Here is a 24,697-nt window from a genome sequence, read left to right as displayed (position 1 = left end):
ATTATACACTGTGCATAGACTATATAGCAGTACCCAACCCTAGCGGCGACCACTGGCATCCGTTGCAGTTGTTTGGAACAGTGTTTTTAGTACAGCCTGGCCCACACTAGCTTGTTGCTTGGTTTGCACATCTACACAGTAATGTTTTGTGCAAGTGTGCGGTGTTGACCATTTCGCTGCTTTGCAGATGTCGTCTAATGGTATGTTCCCTAGAAAAGCCATAGAAGCCCCTATCTTCCTTGTAGAGTGGGCTTTAGGGGGAACAGATGGCGTTCGCTTTGCCTTGTGGTAGCAAATCTGTATGCATTTTACAATCCACCTAGCCATACCCGATTTAGAAATAGGGTTGCCTTTATGTGGTGGAGAGAAAGAGACAAATAGCGGTTTGGTTTTTCTGAAACGTTGTGTTCTTTGGATGTAGTAAAGTAAGGCCCTTTTAACATCCAGTGTGTGTAAAGCCCTTTCCGCAACGGTTTGAGGTTGTGAGAAAAAGACTGGTAATTCTACCGACTGGTTTAGATGGAAGGGAGAAATGACTTTGGGTAGGAATTTTGGGTTGGTGCGGAGTACAACCTTGTTCTGATGCATTTGGAGAAAAGATTCCTGTATAGTGAGTGCTTGTATTTCACTAACCCTTATAAGGGAAGTGATGGCCACTAGAAAAGCTGTTTTCCATGTGAGAAATTGCAGCTCACATTTATGTAATGGTTCAAAAGGCGGTCCCATTAGCCTTGTGAGAACTATATTCAAGTTCCAGACAGGTGAGGGTGGTACTCTGGGTGGAATCACTCTTTTGAGGCCTTCCATAAAAGCTTTGATGGCAGGCACCCTGAAAAGTGATAGGTGCTGCCTGTTCTGTAAATAAACAGCAATTGCTGCGAGGTGTAACCGGATGGATGTATATGCTAGGTTACACCTTTGTAGATGGAGCAAGTAGCATATGATGTGCTCTATGGACACATTTAGAGGGTTGATTGTGTTGTTGTGGCAGTAAACAACAAATCTTTTCCACTTTGCAGCCTAGCATGCCCTAGTAGTAGGGCGTCTTGCTTCTCTGATAATATTCATGCAATCAGGGGGAAGGTTAAGGTATCCGAATTCTAGGACCTCAGGAGCCAGATCGCAAGGTTGAGCTGCGCTGGGTCCGGGTGCCTGATCTCTCCATGGTTCTGGGTCAGGAGGAATGGTGAGAGGTGTAACTTTTGGTGTGGTACTACCGAGAGTTCCAGTAGTGTGGTGTACCACGGTTGTCTGGCCCATGTTGGAGCTACCAGGATAAGCGTGAGGGAATGCTGTTGTAGCTTTCGCACCACTAATGGAATTAGTGGGAGAGGTGGAAAAGCGTATGCAAATTTGTCTGACCAGTTCATCCATATCGCATTGCCTTTGGACAATGGGTGTGGATATCTGCCGGCGAAGCTTGAGCATTTTTTGTTTTCGTGGGTGGTGAAGAGGTCTATCTGAGGATGCCCCCACTTCTGAAAGAACGGGTGAAGAACCTGTGGGTGAAGTTCCCATTCGTGGATCTGTTGCGTTTGTCTGCTGAGCAGATCTGCCACGGTGTTTTGGACTCCTGGGACGTGTTGGGCCAGGAGAAAACATTTCTGCGGAATTGCCCATCTCCATATGCTCTGTGCTAATTGAGAGAGCTGTGGAGAGTGTGTGCCCCCTGTTTTTGAATGTAGTACATGGCAGTCATGTTGTCTGTGCGAATGAGGACTGCCTTGCCTGAAATCTGCGTCTGGAAGGATTTTAGGGCTAGAAAGATTGCCAGTAACTCCAAATGGTTGATGTGGAGTAACTTCTGTTGCGGCGTCCATGTGCCCTGCACTGTGAGAAGTAACAGATGAGCTCCCCAGCCGGAGAGCGATGCGTCTGTTAGGATTATTTGTGGAACCGGGTTCAGGAACGGTCGACCTTTGGAAAGGTTTGTGGTGTTCCACCACTGCAGAGAGCGATGGGTGCGACCGTCCACCAACACCAGATCTGTCAGTTGCCCCTGGGCCTGGTTCCACTGGCGCGCTAAGCACTCTTGGAGTGGACGCATCTGGAGTCTTGCATGAGGGACTATGAAAATGCAAGAGGCCATCATCCCTATCAGTTGCATAAACACTCTTGCTGGGAGAGAGTGTTGAAGTATGAATTTTTGACGCAGAGCCTGCAGGTTTGTAATCCTGGCAGGATTGGGATAGGCTATGGCTTTTGAGGTGTCAATGGTGGCACCGAGGTATTGTTTTGTGTGTGATGGTATCAGGTGGGACTTTTGGTGGTTCACCGTGAAACCTAGCTGGTGAAGTAGTTGGATTGTAGCGGCGGTGTGGTGCACACATTGGTCGTAGGACGTGGCTTTTATTAGCCAGTCATCCAAATATGGGAAGACGTGAATGTGCTGTCTTCTGAGGTGTGCCGCCACTACTGCTAGGCACTTGGTGAATACCCTTGGTGCTGTTGTGTCCCCGAACGGGAGCACCTTGAACTGGTAGTGTTGCCCGTCCACTACAAATCTGAGGTACTTTCTGTGAGCATGGTGTACTGGGATGTTAAAGTATGCGTCTTTCAAGTCCAGTGTGGTGAGAAAGTCGTTCTGGGAGAGGAGTGGAAGAACCTGTTGAAGGGTTACCATGTGAAAATGGTCTGAATGTATGCAAGTGTTTAAGAGGTCTGAGATCTAGAATAGGTCGTAGAGTCTCGTCTCTTTTTGGAATCAGAAAGTACAGGGAGTAGACCCCTACATTTTGCTGATTGATGGGGACTTGCTCTATGGCTTGTTTTTGCAGGAGGGAGATTACCTCCTGTTTTAGTAACGTGGCATGTTCTTGAGACATTGGGCGTTGCCTGGGTGGAATGTTTGGGGGGGTAGATGTTAATTCTAGGCAGTACCCTGAATGAATAATTTGGGTCACCCATCTGTCTGAGGTGATGGTCTCCCAGACATGAAGGAAATTTTGTATTCTGCCCCCGACCGGAGTGGGATGGTCTGGAGGGAGTGGGGGAAAGTCATAGGGTAGGTGGTGTGGCAGAGCGGGCGGTATTTGTTTTCCCTCTGCCTTTATTATTATTGCCTCTGTAGCCGCCTCTTTGATAACCCCTTGTGAAAGTGGACTGAGGAGGGGATTTGTAGGACGTGGATGCGCTATCTGAGGAGTAGCCTCTACCCGTGCCCCGAAAGGAAGAGCGGCAAAAAGAGCGCCTAGGAGTGTGTGACTGTAGGGCTCCCATGGATTTCGCCGTATCAGTGTCTTTCTTCATCTTCTCGAGGGCTTCATCAACTTTTGGACCAAATAAATGTTGTTGATCAAATGGGTGGTTCAATATGGAGGCTTGCACCTCAGGTTTAAAGCCTGAAACTCTAAGCCAGGCGTGGCGACGGAGGAGGACACTGGTGTTTATGGCCCTGGAGGCTGTATCTGCCGCATCTAGGGCACAGCGTATAGAGGTATTAGTTATAGTTTTTCCCTCTTGGATCAATTCATTAGCCCTATTTCTGTATTTTTCAGGGAGATGGTGCATGATGGTTTCTAGCTTATCATAATGCGCTCTGTCGTATCTGGCTAATAGCGCTTGAGTGTTGGCGATACGCCATATATTGGCGGCTTTGTGACGCAGTGCGCTTCCCTGACGCGTCTAGGAGCTTGGATTCTTTGTCAGGTGGTGGTGCTTCGCCTGACGCCTGAGAATTTGATCTCTTCCTAGCTGTAGATACCACTAGGGAATCCAGTGGTGCAGGGCCTTTAATGTATGCAGGATCTGTGGGGGCGGCTTTATATTTTTTCTCTATACGTGGGTTTAGGACCCTAGCCCTGACTGGGTCTTTAAAAACCTCTGGTGCATGTTGATTACTCCTTTTAGCATAGGTAGTATAGCAGTAGACCTATGTGCAGTATCGAAGGTGTCCATGAGAAAATCTTCCTCCACAGGGTCAGTATGTAGCTCTACCCGGTGGTAATGTGCCGCCCTCTGTAGTAGGTGGTGAAAACCTAACGAGTCTTCTGGTGGGGATGGCCTGGATGGATAAAGGTCATCCTGTGGGACATCTGGGATGTCCGGATTATTATAGTCATCCCATGGGTCTGGGGATCCAGTAGGGGTGGGGTCTTGTGGCACATCTGCTGGATCGTAGGAAGGGTCCCCTTGATCATCATGGTCTGGAGACAGGGTCGGAGAGCGATGAGGCAGAGGTGGAGAAGGTGGAAGTGGGGAGGGTGGAGGGGGTGGAGGAGGTGGGGAAGGCACTCTGAAAGGGGAGGTAGCAGTGTCCTTCCTCTTTGGAGGTGGAGCTGGTTTGTCCAAATGTCTCTTTTTTGAAGACAGTGTCAAATGTCCAGTTTTTGGATCCTTGGTAAGTGTCTTTTGCAGAGGATCCGGTGTGAATAGTTCTTGCGACACTGGTTGTTCGGTCGGCGCCGACGGCTTTTTAGGCTGGTCTGTGCCATGCTTTTTTGGGACCTCCGATTTTTTGTTCGGTGTCGAGAGAGGCTTCGGCACGGGAGTGTCGGCGCCGAGGGCCTTATGATGTTTGGTCGGCACCGAGAGGGCGGGTTTCGACACCGAGGGCTTTGGTGTTGAGCTCGGTGTGGAGGTGGAGGCCAATTTTTTCTTCGGTGCCGAAGGGTGTTTTTCAGCACCGCTGGTAGGCTGGCTCGAGCCCGAGCTGCCGGAAGGCTTAATAGGCTTCTTTACCGGGCCCGAAGGTGGGGTGTTAAATGTAAATGTACAGATATTTATATAGCGCAAATCACCAACCGGTCTCTAAGCGCTTGCTTAGGGAACCCGTCCTGGTATTCCCCTGTGAGATAACCCAGCAGGGCATCCACAAGGTGAAAGCCAGGCATCCCGCCGCGAGGGGCCATTGTGGAGATTAAGCAAGCTATTGCCCAGAGTCGCAGAGTGTGAACCCATGAATCGAGTATGCACTGGAGCGAGAATTATCGAGTCCATGGACAATTTATGCACTCAAGACCCAGCCGAGCCGGGAATTGAACCCTGGTCCCGGGCTGACCTCTGCTTCCAGGTCTGCCTACTCTAACCAGTGAGCCACACTTCTCCACAAGCAGTGTCCTTGGTCTTGCCTAGGCTCGAAGGCGAAGGCGTGACCGAAGCCTTTTTGGGTATCGGTGTGGGAGGGGGTATAATGTCCTCCACATCGGAGTCGTCGGCCTCGGAAGCACTGACGAGGTCGTCGTCATCTTCTGCGATGTGCTGCTGTCCCGGAGCTTCGACGTCATCCCCGAAGATGTCGACTGGAGTGGAGGTCGAGGGGTGCGCCATGTTGCGTCTGGCCCTTCGATCTCGAATAGTCTTTTTCGATCTAAAAGACTTGCAGGCGGGACAGTCTCGAGCCTCGTGTTCAGGGGAGAGGCAGAGGTTGCACACCTCATGAAGATCGGTGTGGGGGAATTTGGACCCTCATCGAGGGCACTTCTTGAAGGGAGTTCTTTCCATCAGCCGAGACCGGAGCCGGGATAGGCCCGAAGGCCGCCGTCGACGACCGGAATCGAAGAAGTGTCGAAGAGAAGGTGATTAAGATGATTTATTATCTGAAGAATCTCGATGAGCGAGGATTTGCGTCGATCGTTGAACTGGAAAAGTTCGGAACCGGAGCGCGAAGTATTACATCCGAGCCCGATGGCGGAAAAAAACAATCTGAGGATGGAGCCGAAGCCCATGCGCAATGCGAACCAAAGGAGGAGTCACCGACCTCGTGACTTCCAAAGACTTTACAAGAGGAAAAACAAACTGCAAACATCCGGGCCCAACACCAGATGGCGATCTATGCACAGTGTATAATCTGCAGCTCATATGCCTCGAACATGTTATTCCTCATTTCCTCCCACTCACGCGCTGGATCACCTTTAATAACGGGTGTCCATGGTATAGATAAAAATAGACCGGTGTCAATGGGGTATTATGAACCTACGCCCTTTCTAGTATAGGCATATTTTATCTCTATGGGTCTCAGGCTTTCATGAGGACTTAAAATAATATTCTTTTATCTAACAGTCTGACATCTTTACCTATGTTTCAGGACAAACAATATAAAATGTAAATCATGCAATGGGTCTACTCATCCTGTACTTCTAGCTTATATTAATATCCCGTATTGTGGGAAAAGCACCATGAGACATAAAGAGGAGGGGCATGCCCCTACAGTTACACCCTCACCAAGGGTGCCATGTTGCCCTTTACCTCCTATAGGTACTCTGGTCTCTTGTCTGCCCCACAAGAATAGACCAGGTGAGTATAGATGTGCAAAGTTCGATCTAATAGCTGCAGAAGCAGTTTCTGTTCTGGAAGTTGAGAAGGAGCCAGACTCTAGAAGTAATGTGAGGATGGGTAACGGGCTCGTCCTGGAAGATGTATCATATGTGGAGTGCCCAGTATACTAAAAATATACTAGACATTAACTATATAAACAGTTGGTTTGAAACTGAAATGCATTGTTCTTTGCATTGCAGGGCTATAGTTACTTGTAAATGCCATATGTTCCCTAACTAAACGTGCGCATCCGAGGCAAGACATGAAGATCCCTGGTACCTACGGTGAAATGTTCAGATTTTGGCAATGAATAACTAAACTCTGAAGTTAACAATTATGCCACAACCAATTTTTCAAATAGGCGATACCCTATAACTGGTGAAGTTTTTTCTCTGCTTATACTTCACACTACTCTACACTTAGACCCTGTGAACTATCAGGCTAGGCTGGGAACAGTGAGCAGCGGATTGATCAGTTGACATATTTTCACTGCCCAACTACATTTTTAACCATGCCTTAAAAAATAAACTGGTAATCATGCTAAAACTACAGTGATCTCTTATTTTCTGGAGGTGCCATCACTCATCATCTAATGCACGTTTGGTCACCACTTACCTATGGTATAATAATAGGGTGTCTTCACAGATATCCTTGCATAATTCATTCCTCCCAGCAGCTCTCCCAGCAGTTGGTTCACTTGATGCTGCACTGCACTGAGGCTGACATTACCTGTTCAAAATAAAACCACAGTACTATTGACTCAAATAAATGATATCTGGTATAAGGGCACATTTCAAATCTGTATAGAGTGAATACTGGGGCAATTTTTAAGGCTGCTAAAGACATAAGAAGTCAAAGGAGCTATGGTCAATACTGAATGTTTGACCCTCTGACGTCCTGCCCTTTCACAATACTAAAATGTAAATCTAAATTTTTAACACAATGTTATAATTGTAAGAGTTTACAAGGTTATCTTAATTTACATCCCACCATAAAACAGCTGAAATGTATTTAAATTTTGTGTGAAGGCATTGGTACAATTATAAAAATTGTTCTGAAAATGAAATATACAAATATTTTTACCAAGTCATAGGTAGAACAAAAAATAACTCGATATGAATATTTCGGGCAAACCAGGCTCATTGTCAATAAATCACTAAAATCTCATATTAGAATATATGTCTTCTAAAAGTGCTTTCTTAAAAGCAACTGGTCAGCAAATGTTTTGTTCTAATATTTTAAGATTAATTCTAGGTAAATGACTTTTTTTTTAACAGCCTCCTTTAAAAGACATTTCATGATAATCCCGGGTTTCACTTATAGGCAAATCATTTCTGAAGATTAACAAACTATACTAACATTTTGAGCGAGACTGCTGTGGAATCAGGACACATTTCTAAACTTCTCCATGGAAGACAAGAACATAAGATCCTTAATTACAAAGCAAAAATAAACAAATTGCAAATCAGGTTTAGAGCACTGGCATACCACAAGATACTGTATTCCTGCGCTTCCCCTCAAACCCTGCATTATCATATCCATGAAGAGCATGCTAAGCCCTTGTTACTTACAATACTGGGACAAATGCAAAACTTTCTAAACCTAGAACTAACTTTCCAAAAATCCAAAGAAGCCTTTAAATTGACAAGAGACATGACTTGGAGGAAACATGAGACACAGGCTTGCAGGTTAAGTTTTGGAAACTCCTGACATGTTCATGTGCTCAAGATAGAGGTATGTGTTAATCTGGTTCACTTAATCACTAGAGTTAGTAACACGGAGACCACACAAAAATTGCATAGACCCATATGCTCAGGTCCTTTCTACAATGATCTGGGCTCATCTGTAGCAGCTCAACTTTACACTAGAGGGTCAGTAGGCCTCCAGTCCAGTGACACAGGTAAAAGGTCTGGTCACACAAGGATTTCCCAAAACACTGTATGATGCTATCACAGCGATACATGCATGAACCTGCAAAAGGGACAGGAATCCTCTTTCCAGGATCAGACTTATGTCAAAGGGTAGGCCTAGGCCTTTGTGCACACGCTAGATTAACTAAAGCCAGGGGTCAACATCTAAAGTTTGGGTACGCAACGCAAGGGAAATTTCCGTCTCACCAGATGAGGGGACACACACACAGTGCTCCTACGACAGGTGCCCATCCCTCATCCCCATTATTTCCCTTCTCTCAATCTTTCCATTCTCCCTTCAGCTGAGGCAACTACAGTTGATCAGGTATGATGATAGGAGAGGACAGATGACCTTGGAGAAGCAGAGCCTACTAAAAGCCAGATGCAGGGAAGGAGGGGGCATAAAGCAAGCGAGGAGTGGAGGAGGAAGATGAGGTGTGAAAAGGAGACTGAGAATCGGATGGGAGGGTAATGTGTATGGAGGAGATGAGAAGAGTGAAAAGAGTACAGAGAAAAAAAAGTGAAGAAAGGGAACAGGGCTCTGAAAAGCAACAACCACGCCATTTCTACCTCAACCTGGATGGATTCAGCACCAAGTGACTCTGATTCACCCAGAGTACCTAGCCACCTTCAAGGAATACACAGTCAAGAACAACGTGATGTCCTGAATGGTCTTTCTACTGAATAAAAGCAAACCATCAAAACCCCACCCGAAAGCAACTTTCGCAAATAAGATGGCAAAGCCTTTCCTGACTAGCCTGCTTGCTCAAAAATATTGCATTTATAAATCTCCATAGAAGTGGGGAAGTCCACCACTGTTACTGGAGGTCACCATGCAGCAAGATACTTGACAGTATAATAAGGACCCCATAGAATTCCAGGAGTCAAAGCAGGGACCAAAAGGAGAAATAAAAAAGACCTAAAGATTTCCTGCACTTCCTTTTTCAAATAGGTTTCCAGCTTTGGTAGTAAATAATGACCAATATAATCACATTCCTAATGGTGACGGATGAGAGAAAGAGCAAGAACGCAATACCAGCAATGAGATCTGATTCTCCACAGTTGGTGCAAAACCCTCTGAAGAAAAAGAGATATCCAAAAAAGTAATAGTTTTAATAAGGTGAGAAGTCACCTTTGAAGCAAAACAAATTGGCAAAGTGAAGGAGATGAGAGTACGAACAAGGGCATTGCAATCCGCGTAAAAGGTTAGCCCATTTTACAATAACGATTCGTAAGTTCATGCAAATGGAGGCCCACATTTTCAGCCAGATCTAATGTGCAACAATTAATTAATTCATTCAATAACTTTATTTCGGCCACTAGGCCCATAAAAGTACATTATTAAAAATCACAGCAACAACAAAACACATGAAAAGTGTCAACACTTGCAATTATATGTTCCATATATCAAAATTGCCTTCTTGAGACGGGATTCTCCTGCTTCTACAAAGATGTGACAATTAAAAAGCAGGCGTCCTCAAACACTTTTAGACTCCAATAAAAACACCCATTTGATAAAAACACAAGTTAAAATATTTACAAGGTTAAAAGAATAAAAAAAAGACAATAGAGAAAAAATATAGCCTGAGACAGAGGACCCTGATCGTGTTTGCACTGATGTGGACCTTTGCAGTTCCTACACAGAGATCTACCCAGGGTGGTGCTTAATCAAACCCGCCGTATGTGCCACATATGGTTTAAGAAACGTGACACAGCAAACACAATTGGAGGGTGTGTGTCCTATTTTAGAACTCTGTATGCCTCTGTGTAGCGCACGAAGCCTAAATGTCTGCATATTTGGATTAACCAGCGTTTGCGAGGCAGTTAATATGCAGGGCAGAAAAACAGTACATGTACTTCGTACTCTAGCTTTTAGTTACAAGCAGGACACTCAGCCGTATTCTCTTTGGCCCATTTGCTTGTGTGTGCAAATAAATACAGGTTCCCTAGTCTAAGTTGCACGTACAGTTTCCTGGCCAATGGGGGATAAATCACGTCCAGGAAGAGTTCCTTGCTATATACATCTTTTACTTGTTGGAACTCTATTGTCATCCATCCGCCAGTAGGGCTTTCCTGTATGAACAGTATGTTAGAATGCCTGTGAAGTTGCACTAGTTCCCGCTTAGATATCATTGGGCATGATGTTGCACTAGTTCCCGCTTAGATATCATTGGGCATGAAGTCTCAGGGGTTTTCCAGAGGTTCAACCTGCCTAACCTTAAGGAGAGATCCCTTATGTGGCAAAGCCACGGTATTTTCTTGGTGACGGAAATTGACAAAATCCTTAAGCTCTGCTTTGTAGAAGGACAACTCCGGGGTCACCCATACCCGGTGCCAGAATGTAAAAGGTCTAAGGGCGATCTCTTTGCTGATAGGCCTCATACCCAAGTCCATGCGAAGAGGTCCGAGAGGGGTGCTACGAGGAAGGCCTAATAGCTGCCTCATGAAGTTGTTCCCGACCTTCATAAGATTAGAGGTGGAGCAATGCCCCCACAATTCTGCCCCATATAATGTGGCCCCCCTTGCATGGGCTTTATATATTTCCACAATGGGGGCAGCTGGCTTGAATGCTAAAGTTCTGTGCAATTTCTTAATCCCACCCACGGTCTGGGTTAACTTGAGGCTTGCTTTTGCCAACTGAGACCCCCACTCAAAGTGCTCTGATAATGTAACACCCAGATAATCAAAAATACTCACCCTTTCCAAGAGTGTACCATTTAGGGAGGGATTTGGGCGGGTCGTCCTGGGGGGGTTGAAGACCATATATTTGGTCTTTGTTAAGTTGTTCTCCAAACCCCTCATATTATAAAAGTTCGCAAAACCATCAAGGATGCACTGAATACCCGTTGACGATTTTAACAGTAAGAGGGTATCATCCGCGAACATCAACGCGGGTACCTTCCCCGAGACTAGCTTGGGGGCATCATTATCCTGGATGTTTTTGAGGTGGTCGATAAGCCCATTGATGAAAAGACAGAATAGGGTAGGGGCGAGAACGCATCCCTGGCGTACCCCCTTTTTGACGGGGAAACGCGAGGAAAGTTCCCAGTGTTTTCCACACCTAACTTGTGCATAGTTTTCTGTGTGGAGCCTTATTATCACATTGAGGAGATACGGAGGAATCCCAGGATCACTGAGGACTTTCCTGAGTTTCTCCCTTGGTACAAGATCGCAAGCCAACTCCAGATCGACAAATATTAGATAGAGGCTGCAATTAATCAAGTGGCACTGAAAACTAAGGTAGACATTTTGGGCAATTCTCTTTTTAAATATTCCAAAAGGATGAACTAAATAGAAGAATGTGCTGACTCGCTGAAACGAAAATTTACAGAAAGCGAATCCTATGTGAACTCCATCATGCTGGAGATCTTGGACAAAGGAAGATCTTAAGAAATTGAATCACCACTCTAATCTTGGACAGTATGAGTTCAGGAAAGAATAAAAGTAATTAGTTTCTATGGAATAATTTTTAAAGGACTTATTTAGTATTTATTCAGAAGAAGGGAAAAAACTATAAAAGCTTTGCTTTACTGTGTCAAAGGAGAAAAGTCCCTTATGCAATCTTTTAAAAGCTCCTAGAGACATCGGCCCTCTTAATCAGCAAAAAGAGTAACTTGGAGTAGGGAAGGGAAGTTTGGTGGATGAAAATGGGGGCTAGGAGGGGTTGGGAGCAGCAGAAAAGGGAAACATAAGCTACATGCATGGATATGGTATTAACTTTATATTTGCAGAAGGGTAAGATGGCAGACTAGATATAGTACATTTAGATTAATTTAAAAAAGGTTTAATATTCGCCTTAGATAGCAAATATATTTGTAAAGTCAAATAGGCTTAAAGCAACTGTGACTCTTCAAGCGATAAATTAACCTTTTTGGGTTAATAACTATTTTGTACCAAGGCCTCAAGATTCTGAGAGCAGTTGTATCATAGGTGAACGGGGCCAATACTGGAGTGGCCATCATTAGCACAAAGGTCACTATATAAAAGTTTTCCCTCATGATACACATTAAAAAAAGTTAGCTGGCCAATGATGCAGATTTCTTACAGTAAAATTCTCCCTATTATGGCTTGTTATTACAACCCTATCACAGATGATCCTTTCACTCAGTACAAATTATTTATCACCTTGGCATCTTATGCTCCCCTGTTCACTATTAGCAGATGTTAAGATCGTCCTAGGAATATTACAAGGCTGCTTGGGTTAACATTACTTAATGCTTTTTGAGTTCGATTAAGGGCATTATAAGATCGGCAACACAGGATGTCCCTAGTATTAAGTGTTTTTTGCTGTACATGCTACTGCTAGAGGTGAGAAGAAGGATATGTTTCAATTACATTTTAAGATAATGAAAGGTGAGACACTTCATCAATTAAAGGGTCGCAAAACCTTCCATTACCCATAGGCTGGGCTTTGCATGCTCAGAAATTACTTGCCACATGCGAGCGACTTTGTGCACTGGTTAGTCAACCCCATTTTCACTAGGGACTATGCAAACATTATATACACAATGATATGGCCTCAGTCTGCAATGGGTTGCTTAGTTTTGTATATTCAAATAGTTTCTTTAGAAATACGTTTCTAACTAATTCAACACTATTGTATGCTACGGGAATGAATCACTCGCCTACTACAAGTAACTGGTATTCGCAAACATACATCATGGTGGCGAAATCAAACGAAAGTAGGAAGTAATATTTGTCACTGAACACTGGGAGAATTTCTGGAACACAAAATATATGAATCTATGAATTTTAAAGAAAGAAAGTCCTTTGAAGAATTTTAATACCAGCTTCATATTCAACTTTTTTTTATTTTTTTTAATATGTTTATTAGTTTCAATCACAGCCATACGTACATGATTGGGCGACATGTTCAAGATATTCAACATAGTAAAGAAGCAGCCATTAGTTCTCATTGCATATTATACCCTTCCCTCACGTCCTGTTTGTCTATTCATTTCCATTTCGACAGTAGGCGATACACAGAGATCCCCTCGATATGTATTCCAATGCAACCACTTCTTATCCCATTTCTTGGGCCCCCCCGAGCCTTAAAAACCTTGGTCTCTGCTAGCATGAATCTATCCATTTAGTTAGCCCACAGGGTGACGAGTGGTAGGTTCAATCCATTCTACCTCTGGCCAGCTCTCGTTTCAGCAACGTATACCCCAGTTTTGTGAATTGCTGGTCAGTTTCCATGAGGTCAGCCGCCTCCCATATGTTCAACAGTCCTAGTTGTGGTTTCAGTACTATGTCTTTTCCCAGGGCAGTTTGCATGTGTTCCGAAGCCCCTTCCCAAAGTGCACGCATCTTTGGGCAACTCCACAGAGTATGATAAAATGTGGCCTGTTGTCCACACCCCTTCATACATAAGTCGTCAGGTCTAGCTCCTATTCTCGCCCGAACTTTCCCTGTGATATATGATCGGTGGAGTATCCTAAGCTGAATCAGCCTGAATCTTTGTGTGATGGCCGCTTCTCGAGGGGACATGAGAGCCTTTTGCCAGTCCTCATCATCTATAGGACCCAAGTCATCCTGCCACCGCTCCCTGAGCTTCGAAAATGTGTCTGGTAAGTTATTGCTCAACTTTTTATAAGTTAGAGATATTACCTTTGAATTAAGAGGCCCATCTAATAGACGGTCCTCCAGTGGCGACGATTCTGGTATATCTCTAAAAGAGGGGAACGCTGCCTGCAGCGCATGTCTTATCTGCAAATATCTATACACTTCTCCTTGCGCCATATGGTAGTTCCTCCGGAGGTCATCGAATGTAAGTAGTGCTCCCTTCTGAACCAGGTCTTTCACCGCTGAGATCTCGATAAGGTTTCACTTATCAAACCCAGGCTGATAGCACAGCATGCCCAGCTTCTGGGTGAACCACAACGGTGTGGCCTGCGAGAGGACTCCTGCCCATCCCAACCGGGAATTGACTAAATGCCAAATCTATAGTGTATGTTGGGTAGGTCCGAAGAACCTCCCCCTATTCTTTCTATCGGTAGTGTGCAGAGCCCCCAGATATCCGGAACGATCAGTTTGATAGCGATCAAGAACATACGCTGGGTCGTCTGGGGGTGATGCATCCAGTGGTTGACAGCCACCAATTGCGCAGCCCAGTAGTAACGCTGTAGGTCAGGGAGTGCTATGCCTCCATCGTACCAACCTTTCGTCAGTTTTTTCAGTGCAATCCTGGAGGCCTTTCCATCCCACAACAGCGTAAAAATCTCACCTTCAACTGCTCTAAAGTACGAGTCCGGGACTCTATGTGGGCAATTATGTAGTATATAAAGAAAACGAGGAAGGGCCAGCATCTTGAAGAGTGCAGCCCTCCCCAACAGTGTTAAAGGCAGAGACCTCCAGTGCTTCACATCTGCTCGCAATCTAGCCAAAGGGGGGGCCAGGTTGGAGCTATAGAATCAAACTGGGTCTGATGTGACAAAGATCCCCAGATAGCGAAACACCTCCGTCGCCACTGCTATAGTGCAGTCCGACGGGAGTCGGGGGACTGGGCCTCTCAACATATACAATGTGGACTTGTGCCAGTTAATAGCATATCCTGAATATTCGCCAAAACTCGTGAATATGTCCAATACTGCTATGATCGATTTGTGCAGGGATGCTAGGTATAGCAGTATATCGTCCGCGTACAAGGATATGCGGTCCTCCACTTCAACCGTCCAGCGCATCCCTCGCACCACCACGTCCCTTCGCACCCAGGCCGCAAGAGGCTCCAACACACCGGTATAAAGGAGCTTTACCCAGGCTATGAATTTAGGGCCCAGTCCCACCTTCCGAAGAACCGAAGAACATATACGGCCATTCAATAGAATCAAATGCCACTGAGGCGTCAAGAGATAACACCGCCGCATCCTCCTCGATATATTTCCGACGAGCCATCACATTGTGTAGGAACCTTATATTAAGGGCCGTATTCCTGCCTGGCATAAAGCCAGATTGATCCGGGTGGACCAGTGATGTAATAACTGTCACCAATCTATTCACCAAGACTTTTGCCAACACCTTTGCCACCACGTTAATCAGCGAGATTGGCCTATAGGAGCCACAATTGTCTGCTGGTTTACCTTGCTTGTGGATGACGACAATGGTGGCTAGTCGCTGATCCTCTGGTAATCTACCTACTTCCAGGCTCTCTTCATACATGGCTTTCAGGTGTGACACAGTCAGAGAGGCAGTGGCTTTCAAAAACTCTACTGGAATGCCGTTTGCACCCATAGCCTTTCCAGACTTGATCTGTCCCAGGGCCTTACGCATTTCCTCGTTCGAGAGGTCCGCCTCCAAGGTCTCCCGTTCCTCATCCGAGAGACTTGGCACATCACTGTCCCGGAGGAGCTGACGAGAATCCTCAGCCGTGTAATGCGTAGAGGGGGAGTACACGCTTTAGAAAGGATCAGAGAGTTTTTCCGCTATTTCTTGTGGATGCAGCACCGTTTCACCCCCCGGTGTCGTCAGTTTATGTACCCATCTAGATCCCTGCTCTCGTCTTTCCAACCATGCCAATGTCTTGCCAGCCCTATCTCCAAGTTCATAAAGTCTGTGTTGGGTGGCACGGTATTTAGTCACCATATGTTCCCTGGTTTTCATCCTATATTCCTCTTGTTTCAGTAGAAGTCTGTGGCTCGTGTCTGGTGAGGGCTTTTGTACGTGTTCCCGCTCGAGTTCGAGGAGGTCGGACTCCACCTGGACTAGAAGTTCACGCTTTTTGCGAAATATCCCGTCTTCAAGGACAAAGCTTGCCCCTTGAGTACTACCTTGTATGCTTCCCAGATTGCTTGTGCGGAGTCTACCGAGTCCACGTTTTCAGTAAAATAGTTTTCAGATTTTTCAGATTGTGTGCGGAGTTCCTCCCTTATATCCGGTATGTGTAGGAGCCATAGGTTAAGAACAATAGTGGTGCGTGGCTGTCGTTCCCAGGGCGTATATTCCAGCCAGACTGGAGAATGGTCTGATATGCCTCTTGGTAAAACTTTGTATTGGGAGAAATTACCTATCGACGACAGGTGTGTGAGGAAATAGTCAATACGTGATAAACTACTGTGGACATTAGAGAAGTATGTAAATAATTTGCCAATTGGGTGAAGCGCACGATCCACATCCGTCAAACCCAGTGCCATCGCGAAATCAGCCATTAGGTTGTTATCTTTCTCTCTAGACTTCGGTGGGTGGCGATCGACAGCATTGTCTAATGTAATGTTGTAGTCTCCCCCCATGATTACTGTGCCCTCTCGGAGTCCCATCAGTCTACTTCCCAGGTACTCCAGCGCTGCCCTACCCAGAGCGGGCGGTAAATATACTGAAAGGATGTTGATGTGTCTTTCATCCCACTGGGCCTCTGCCCCTGCGAACCGGCCTCCCGTATCCGCCCATGTCTTATGAACAATAAGGGGCGTACTTTTTTTAAGCAATATGGCCGTCCCCCTTGAGCCCGTGGTGTAGTCCGAATGTACTAGAAGTTTGTATCCCCACCTAGTGAGGGCCTTGGACTTCTGGCCTACAAGATGCGTTTCTTGCAGCAGGACTACATCTGGTGAGTGTCTTTTTAGGTACTGTGGCACAATCCTTCTCTTAATCTTATCGCCTTCGTGTTATACGGTCCCATTCAGCTCACATCCTTTAAACCCATCAGCCTGTAATCTCTCACTAGGTCTCCATTTGTAAGTCTCGCGCTGATGGGTTTGGCAACCCCTCCCCCAGTCCCCCCCTACTTGCGCATTTCACTCGGGCACCGGCTTTCCATCAGTAAAGCCAAGGGTCATCACTCCTGCTCCTACGACTGTCCTCTCTCCGCTGGGACATTCTTTGCAACCTCCACACGGACACCCCTGTGTTGGTTAGGCCTCCCAGGACGATCTCTCCTTTGGCCCCCCACCGTGCTCCAGCCTTCCATCCAGTCCCAAACTGCCTCAGGCAAATCAAAGAACCATGATTTGCCACCTGACTCCACCCTCAGCCTTGCAGGAAAAAGCATTGCGTACTTCACCTCCCGGTCTCGCAGTTCTCTTTACCGCCTGAAAGCTGCGACTTTGGGCCTGGACCTTGGCCGTGAAATCAGAAAAGAAGGCCACCTCATAATTATCTTCAGCAGGGGGTTGGATCTCGCTGTCTGCAGGATAATATCTCTATCACGATAGTTGAACACTCGAGCAAAGAGGGGCCTCGGGGGTGCTCCCGGTTTTGGTCTACCTCCTGGCACTCTATGGGCTCTTTCAATGGAAAAGTAGCTGGACAGAGTCTTAGGCTTTAGGTGCTTCGTGATGAGGTCTTCCACATATAAGTCTGCTGCCGGCCCCTCAGCTTTTTCCGGAACTCCTAAGATACGGATGTTATTTCGGCGAGCCCGGCCTTCGTAATCATCGAGCTGCTGTGCCATCCTCTCCTGCTTCTAATGCATGTCGAGCATCTGCATTTGGAGTTCTGACGTGTCCGTCTGTAGGGCGCTAGTGACTATCTTGAGCTCCTTGACTTTCTTGTCCATCTTCCGGAAGTCTGCCCTAATTAGAGAGACCTCCACTGTGACTGAGTCCACTGAAGCACGCACTCCGTTAATAGCTGCCATGACATCGTGTAGCGTGGGCTCTGGTCCTTGTTTAGAGGCAGCTGCCCCTCCATCTTTCTCCTGCTGCGGTGAATCACCTGTCTCTTCCGCTTTGGACCATGCAAATTTGGCCAGCTGCTTTTGTGCATTTGCCTTAGGTCCCCTTCCTCCCGTCGCCATGGAAGTGCGTTAGGCGAATACCCGCCAGATGAAATAACAAGTCAGCACCGGGAAAACAGCCACTAGGCATTTGTACGTGTGACTAAGTCCATAAGTATCACCTCTGGATTCGCCTTCCAGTCGCCGCGGCCCCAAAACACAAAGCATTCAGGCTGAACTTTTTCACTCAGCGTAACTATTGCTGATATGGTGTAGTTGCCTGCGCCAGTTCTCATCAGGAGGCGTCTCCGCACTTTATCAATGTCCCTCTATTATAGTATTGCCTTCGGGACTGTAGCTTTCACTACCTCATTCCGACAACTCAGCCCAGGCCGCAGAGACTACAGCGTGGTGAGATTTCCAGGCCCCGGAGCCGGGGCCTCCGTTGGTCTCGACACTCACCCGGGCTCACCTCCGCCGGCCCTGGTCGGCACCTTCTGCAGTTAGCTCCAGTGGCACCCCCGATCCATTCCCGGCGTAGGGGGCCTCCCCCGATTCTCACCGCAGTCTGTCAGGGCCAATGGACTTCCCGTCCCGGAGGCTGCCCCGTAGCCCAATCCGCCCCAGGGAGCCGCCACCACCACCACTCGGGACAAGGCACCGTACAGGACGGTACGAGCCAGCCCACACTCCGCTTGTGCACCGAATTTCTCCCGGGGGGCCAGGAAGGAGGTAAGGTAGTCTTCGTGTATTTATCTATCTTGGATGGCACAGGATAGGGCAAAATAGACGTCAGGGATGTGGGAGCTAACTCAGGCGGCGGCCATTCACAACTGCTGCTAGCCACGGCCCCCCCATATTCAACTTTAAGTTTCACAAATTGATCCATTTTACTCATAAACCGATAAACTGGAATTTCTTTCACACTAAGAACAAACATCTTAGTCTGTATCTCCCTGATCTCTGAGGCCCTAAAGATCCTTTACAGCATCAGAAGGATGCACTGGAAGAGGAAAAGGTGCTGCTAAGTAGTATTGCTATATATATGCTAGGGTGTGGGTGTATGTGTCCCATTTGATGCATTTAATCCCTCTTCTGGCAAATTTAAGAAGGATACATTTTTTTTATGTTTTAGGCTTTATCAACTATACTCTTGTGAGTGATCAAAGTAAGTGAGCTTAATGGTAGGAAGTCAGGCATCACCTAATAATAAAACTGCATTCTTGGGAGGGGTTGGATATTGGCGCATGACATCTTTTAAAGGTGGAACGTGCAACTTCGCTTTCTGCTCTGATAAATTAAACAATTATAGCACCTTAATGTAAAATGTTTATCATAAATTGTAAAAAATAAAAATAAAAAAATAAAAAGGAGAGTAAACTATGAGGCAGATGGTAAAATGTGAAGTGCTGTAACAGTCAATGATGGTGCTTGGTAAAATGTTTCAGAATATATGAGGGAAAGAGTTTAAATACATACTTTCCTCGCAAAAGAAATCAAGTTTAAGTCATTTTACATAGCCTATTTTGGGGAAATTAAGTGAATTGACATAATTTTATGTGAAAGAACTGTTTGGTTTACTCTGGGGCGGGGGGGGGGGGGGGGGGGGGAGTTGCCAGCAATTTTACTGGGTTTGGGTTAAACATGCCCTACAGTCTAGTGTAGTTAGTTCTAGAACCCCAATCTTGGGGCAAATACTGATTGCCTCTGTATGAAGAAGTAATTATTCAATATTTTGTGTACTCATAAGGCTTAAACCCATTATTTAAGTAGTAATAAAAGTAGTAGGCATTACAGTTTGCAGGAAAAGGCGATGCTCTTAAATATTCGTGCTAAAGCCTTCTTACATGGTAGCAATTAAAAGACACAAACCATATTTTTACAACGCACCTTTCAATTGCATCATGTATTGCGCAACTGCCAAAGAAGGGGTCATGGCGTAATTCAAGACATGGGATCTCTTGGCAGCTGTGTTAGTCTTGAAGAGAGGCAAGTTTAACTTTTGTTTTGCTGAACACAGCTGAAGTTCACATTTAAATCATTTATTTTACCGTCAAACAGGTGGAACTTTGGACACAGGAGAGAAATATTACTACAAAAGTAAGCAAGCTTAACTATCCAAATCGTCAAGATTCCAGGATTATCTGTGAATTACCCACCTTGACGTAGCTGCTGCTGGCAGAAGCGATCATGAAACCAGGGAATCTGAAACTCTGGACACTCCAGGCAGACAGCTCTGTTGAGCTCCATCAGGCGCAAGCGTATCTTCATGTTTAAGCTCAATGGCAGGGCTGAATTTGGATAAAATAAGGATTATGGTCAGGTAAATGATAGTTTCATTTCCTCCAATGATCTCTGAAAAAGTAAACATTTTACTCAGTATAATCGCTATTGTGTGAAAACTAAATGAGATACTCTATCTTAATCACCCTTTTTTTCAAATTTTAGTGCTACTCTTGCATACCTGCAAACTTGCAAGTAACCTTCATTACATTTTTATATATCATTTTCTAATGCAAATAAATTTAAATGTACATTTTCTTAAATCTGAGAGCAAAATCAATACTGAGATGTAAGCAAATGTCTTCATAGATTGAACGAAAAGAGATGCTACAAAGCAAACGAAAAGAAATGTTTAGGATCCCGCTCACCAACAAAAATAAAGCATTTACAAGGGAAAAAAAACATTCAATTCACAGGATCAGGAGCAGTAGGATTTTGGCCTTGTAATGGAGTTACACCCATAATTCTGTGTGGGGGTGGTGAGGTGGCGGAGCAGGATTAGGTGGTGGTGGTGGTGGTGGTTCACAAACGTTTGCACATAGTTCCCTGCCCTGCAAACATTCAGACATTTATTACTGCATGGGCTGTAATGCCAGATTCAAAGGAAAATTCATTCAATGACCCTAAAATGACAGAAGAAGCATTGCCAAGCTAGATGAACTTACAATCGGGGTATCCATGCCAAACCCTGAATCAGGACACATTTCATTAAACGGATAAAGACAACTTTAAACCAATGAAAACCTGGGCAAATGGCAGAGTTCTGCACTAAAATGTAAGACTATTGCAACACAGAATAGAGAAGTAAGCCCTCGACCCGTGAACAGGGAACAAGTGCCCTGCATAAACCATTCAGAACGCACAATGGTTTCATACGAGAGCCGTACCTCTGCATATGTACAAAAGACACAGCCAGACACTAAATTGCACATCGCATAATCAGCAGTGGTATTAAAAAACATAAACCTTCATTGCTGAATTTTTGTCTCGTTGCACATCTTAATGTTACAGTTGTGTTGAAGAGGTATTTATATTCCTCATGCATTCAATCAATCAAGACATTTGTAAAGAGCGCTACTCACCCATGGGGGTCTTCGGTCTGCCGTAGGAAGATGGGGAGAGTGTTCCAGGTTTTGGCGGCGAGGTGGGAGAACGATCTGCCGCCGGTGGTCGCTCTTTGGATGCGGGGGACAGTGGCGAGGACGAGGTCAGTGGAGCGGAGCTGGCGGTTCGGGGTGTAGAAGGCGAGTCGTTTGAGGTATGCTGGTCCGGTGTTGTGAAGTGCCTTGTGTGCGTGGGTGAGAAGCTTGAAGGTGATCCTCTTGTTGACGGGAAGCCAGTGCAGGTCTCTCAGGTGGGATGTGATGTGGCTGTGGCGAGGGATGTCGAGGATCAGGCGTGCAGAGGCGTTCTGTATGCGTTGCGGTCGTTTCAGTAGTTTGGCTGGGGCTCCCGCGTAGAGGTCAGAGGGCCTGGGTGACCGTTCTTCTAGTGTCGGTGGGGATCCATCTGTAGATCTTTCGGAGCATGCGGAGGGTGTTGAAACAGGAAGATGAGATGGCGTTGATTTGCTTGGTCATGGAGAGTGTTGAATCAAGGATGAATCCCAGGTTGCGTGCGTGGTCGGGTGGGTGTCGGTGCTGCTCCCAGGGCCGTCGGCCACCAGGAGTCGTCCCAGGCAGATGGGGTGGAGCCGAGGATGAGGACCTCCATCTTGTCCGAGTTCAGCTTCAGACGGCTGTTCTTCATCCATTCGGTGACGGCTTTCATTCCTTCGTGGAGGTTGGTTTTGGTGGAGAGAGGGTCCTTGGTGAGGGAGAGGATCAGTTGCGTGTCGTCGGCGTAGGAGATGATGTTGAGGTTGGGTCGTCTGGCGACCTGGGCGAGCAGGGCCATGTAGATGTTGAACAGCGTTGGGCTGAGGGAGGATCCTTGGGGTACGCCGCAGATGATCTTGGAGGCTTCGGATCGGAAGGGAGGGAGGCGGACGCTCTGGGTTCTGCCGGAGAGGAAGGAGGTGATCCAGTCCAGTGTTTTGCCTCGGATTCCTGTGTCACGGAGGCGAGTGCGTAGGGTGCGTTGGCAGACCGCATCGAACGCGGCTGATAGGTCCAGAAGGATGAGGGCCGCAGTCTTGCCGTTGTCCAGCAGGGCCCTGATGTCATCGGTGGCGGCGATGAGGGCCGTTTTGTTGCTGTGGTTGCTGCGGAACCCGGACTGGGACGGGTCAAGGATGTTGTTCTCCTCGAGGTAGCAGGTCAGCTGTTTGTTGACAGTTTTCTCGATTGCCTTCGCCGGGAACGGGAGCAGGGAGAAGGGCCGGAAGATCTTGAGGTCCCTCGGGTTTGCCTTGGCTTTCTTGAGCAGGGCGTTGATCTCGGCGAGCTTCCAGCTCTCCGGGAAGGTCGCGGTCTCGAAGGAGATGTTGATGACCTTGCGGAGGTGGGGTGCGATGGTGGCGCTGGCTTTGTTGAAGATGTGGTGAGGGCACAGGTCTGACAGGGAGCCGGAGTGGATGGTGCTCATGACTTTGATGGTATCGTCGTCGTTGATGTTGGTCCAGGTGAGTAGGTTGTCGCCGTTGGTGGTGGCCGTGGGGTCTGAGGTGTCGTTGGCTGCCGTGGTGGACTGGTTGTCGAAGCTGTTGTGGATGTCTGCGATCTCACGGTGGAAGAAGGAGGCCAGGGAGTTGCACAGGTCTTGCGATGGTGGGATGTCGTTGGTGTTGGACCTAGGGTTGGAGAGTTCCTTCACAATGTTGAAGAGCTCTTTGCTGTTGTGTGCATTGTTGTCGAGGCGGTCCTTGAAGGAGGTCTTTTTGGCGGATCTGATGAGGTGATGGTGTAGGCGCATGGCGTTCATGTGGGCTGCTTGGTTCTCCGGTGTCTGTTAGTGGCGCCATTTCTTCTCCAGTTTTGCTTGGAGGTCTGGAGGTCCGCGGTGAACCAGCTGGCAGTCTTGTTGGTGAGTGTGTACGAGGGATTCTTGATCGGGGCGAGGGTGTTGGCGCAGGCAGCGTCTGAGGTTGCTGGCGGCGGCGTCTGGGTCGTTGGGGTCTGTGGGTGGGCTTCGGGCGAGGGCGGGGGCGGGGTGTAGCTGGTCTTCTGTTATTTTGCTCCAGCAGCAGCGGGGGATCTGTCGGGTGCGGTGGTGCATGGTCGGCTTCTCAAAGGTGAAGTGGACGCAGCGATGATCGGTCCAGTGGAGTTCAGTGGTGTGGCTGAAGGAGACGTGGGAGCTTGCGGCGAAGATGGGATCAAGTGTGTGGCCGACACGGAGTGGGTGAGCGTTGTCACGAGCTGTCTGAGTCCGAAGTTATCGATCAGGGTGGCGGAGTTGGTGTCATTGTTGTTCTCGAGGTAGAAGTTCTGGTCCCCGAGGAGGATGTAGTCTGTGGATACCAGGGCGTGCGTGCTGACGAAGTCGGCAATGGAGTCGCTAAACTGTGGCCTGGGTCTGGGTGGCCTGTAGATCAGAGTTCCTCTGAGGGTGGTGTTGGGATCAGTGTGGATCTGGAAGTGCAGGTGTTCGGCGGTGTTGAGGATGTCAGAGTTGGTTGAGACCTTGAGGGTGGACTTGTGGATGATGGCGATTCCACCTCCTACTCCATTGGTGCGGTCTCTGCGGGTGATCTTGTAGCTGTCCGGGAAGGCTATGGCGATGTCGGGCGCCGAGGAGATGTTCATCCAGGTCTCTGTCAGGAAGGGGACGTCCAGGGAGTACGTGCCAAGCAGGTCCAAGAGTTCGACGGCGTGTTTGCGTGCGGAGCGGATGTTCAGGAGTATGCATCTGAGGTGGTTGCATCCTGTCCTGGTGGGTGGATAGGCGGGTCTGCTGCTGGTGAAGCTGCAGTTCCGGCAGGAGACGAGTCCTTGGGTGCGCTTCGGGGCGGCCTGGAAGCAGGTGTGTGCTCGTCCGGTGTTGAGCGCGTGGAGGGTGCTGGCATCGTAGCGGAGAAGGGTGTTGTGGCATTTGCGGGGGCCAGGGGTTCTGGCGCTGGGCACGGTCCGGGCACAGACGGGCTTGCCCTAGGCGTGCCTTTGGCGCGCCAGCGGCGTGGCCGCGCAGCGGACGCCATAAGAAGGGGGGTGGGAGGGAGGAGCAGCTGGGAGGAGGGAGCGGACGAATGGGAGCGTGGGGGCGGGGCTGCAGTGTCGGCTAAGTGGGATCGGCGAAGGGTACAGAAGGAAAAAGAGGGGCACAGCAGAACAGGGGGAATGAAGGGGCGAAAAGTTAATACATTGAAAATGTCTTGATTGATTGATTATGCGGCAGATTCAGCTTTGCACATCAGTAGTCTTTTGTGCCTGCATTGACATGTGCCTGGCCTGCTTATTTTTTACTTTGTCATGAGAGTGGAGGTGGAAGTGTCCAGCTCATTTGATCTCTAAGCTTAAGACAAATGGGGGACTTCGGCCCGGAGTGACAATAGCAGGGATCCTGTTCACCTTCTTCATCAGAACCTTGCTACAGTGGAAAAAACTTGGAAAATAATATATTAATCTGGTTCTGGAGGCTATTACAAACACAAGTCACAGTGGTTGATTTAACTTAAAAATAAACATAATATTTAAAAAAACAAAAAAAAAGTTTTACTTTA

At 47.2% G+C, this 24,697-nt stretch overlaps 1 protein-coding gene across 2 annotated transcripts in view; it reads right to left on the bottom strand.

The window, feature by feature from the left end:
• The window catches only part of FASTKD1 (FAST kinase domains 1), a 199,845-nt gene that overhangs the window by 50,134 nt on the left and 125,014 nt on the right, over positions 1-24,697 (bottom strand). For both annotated transcript variants that reach the window (XM_085645355.1, XM_085645356.1), the window contains 2 exons: positions 19,974-20,105; positions 6,871-6,984 (listed from right to left, as the gene is read on the bottom strand). In XM_085645355.1, coding sequence (XP_085501481.1) covers positions 6,871-6,984; positions 19,974-20,105 — 246 coding nt within the window. The remainder of the gene's footprint in view (positions 1-6,870; positions 6,985-19,973; positions 20,106-24,697) is intronic.

The sequence above is a fragment of the Triturus cristatus genome, chromosome 3_1 (assembly GCF_964204655.1).
Source record: "Triturus cristatus chromosome 3_1, aTriCri1.1, whole genome shotgun sequence".
Taxonomy (NCBI): Eukaryota; Metazoa; Chordata; class Amphibia; order Caudata; family Salamandridae; genus Triturus; species Triturus cristatus.
This window is presented reverse-complemented; position numbering and strand designations above follow the sequence as displayed.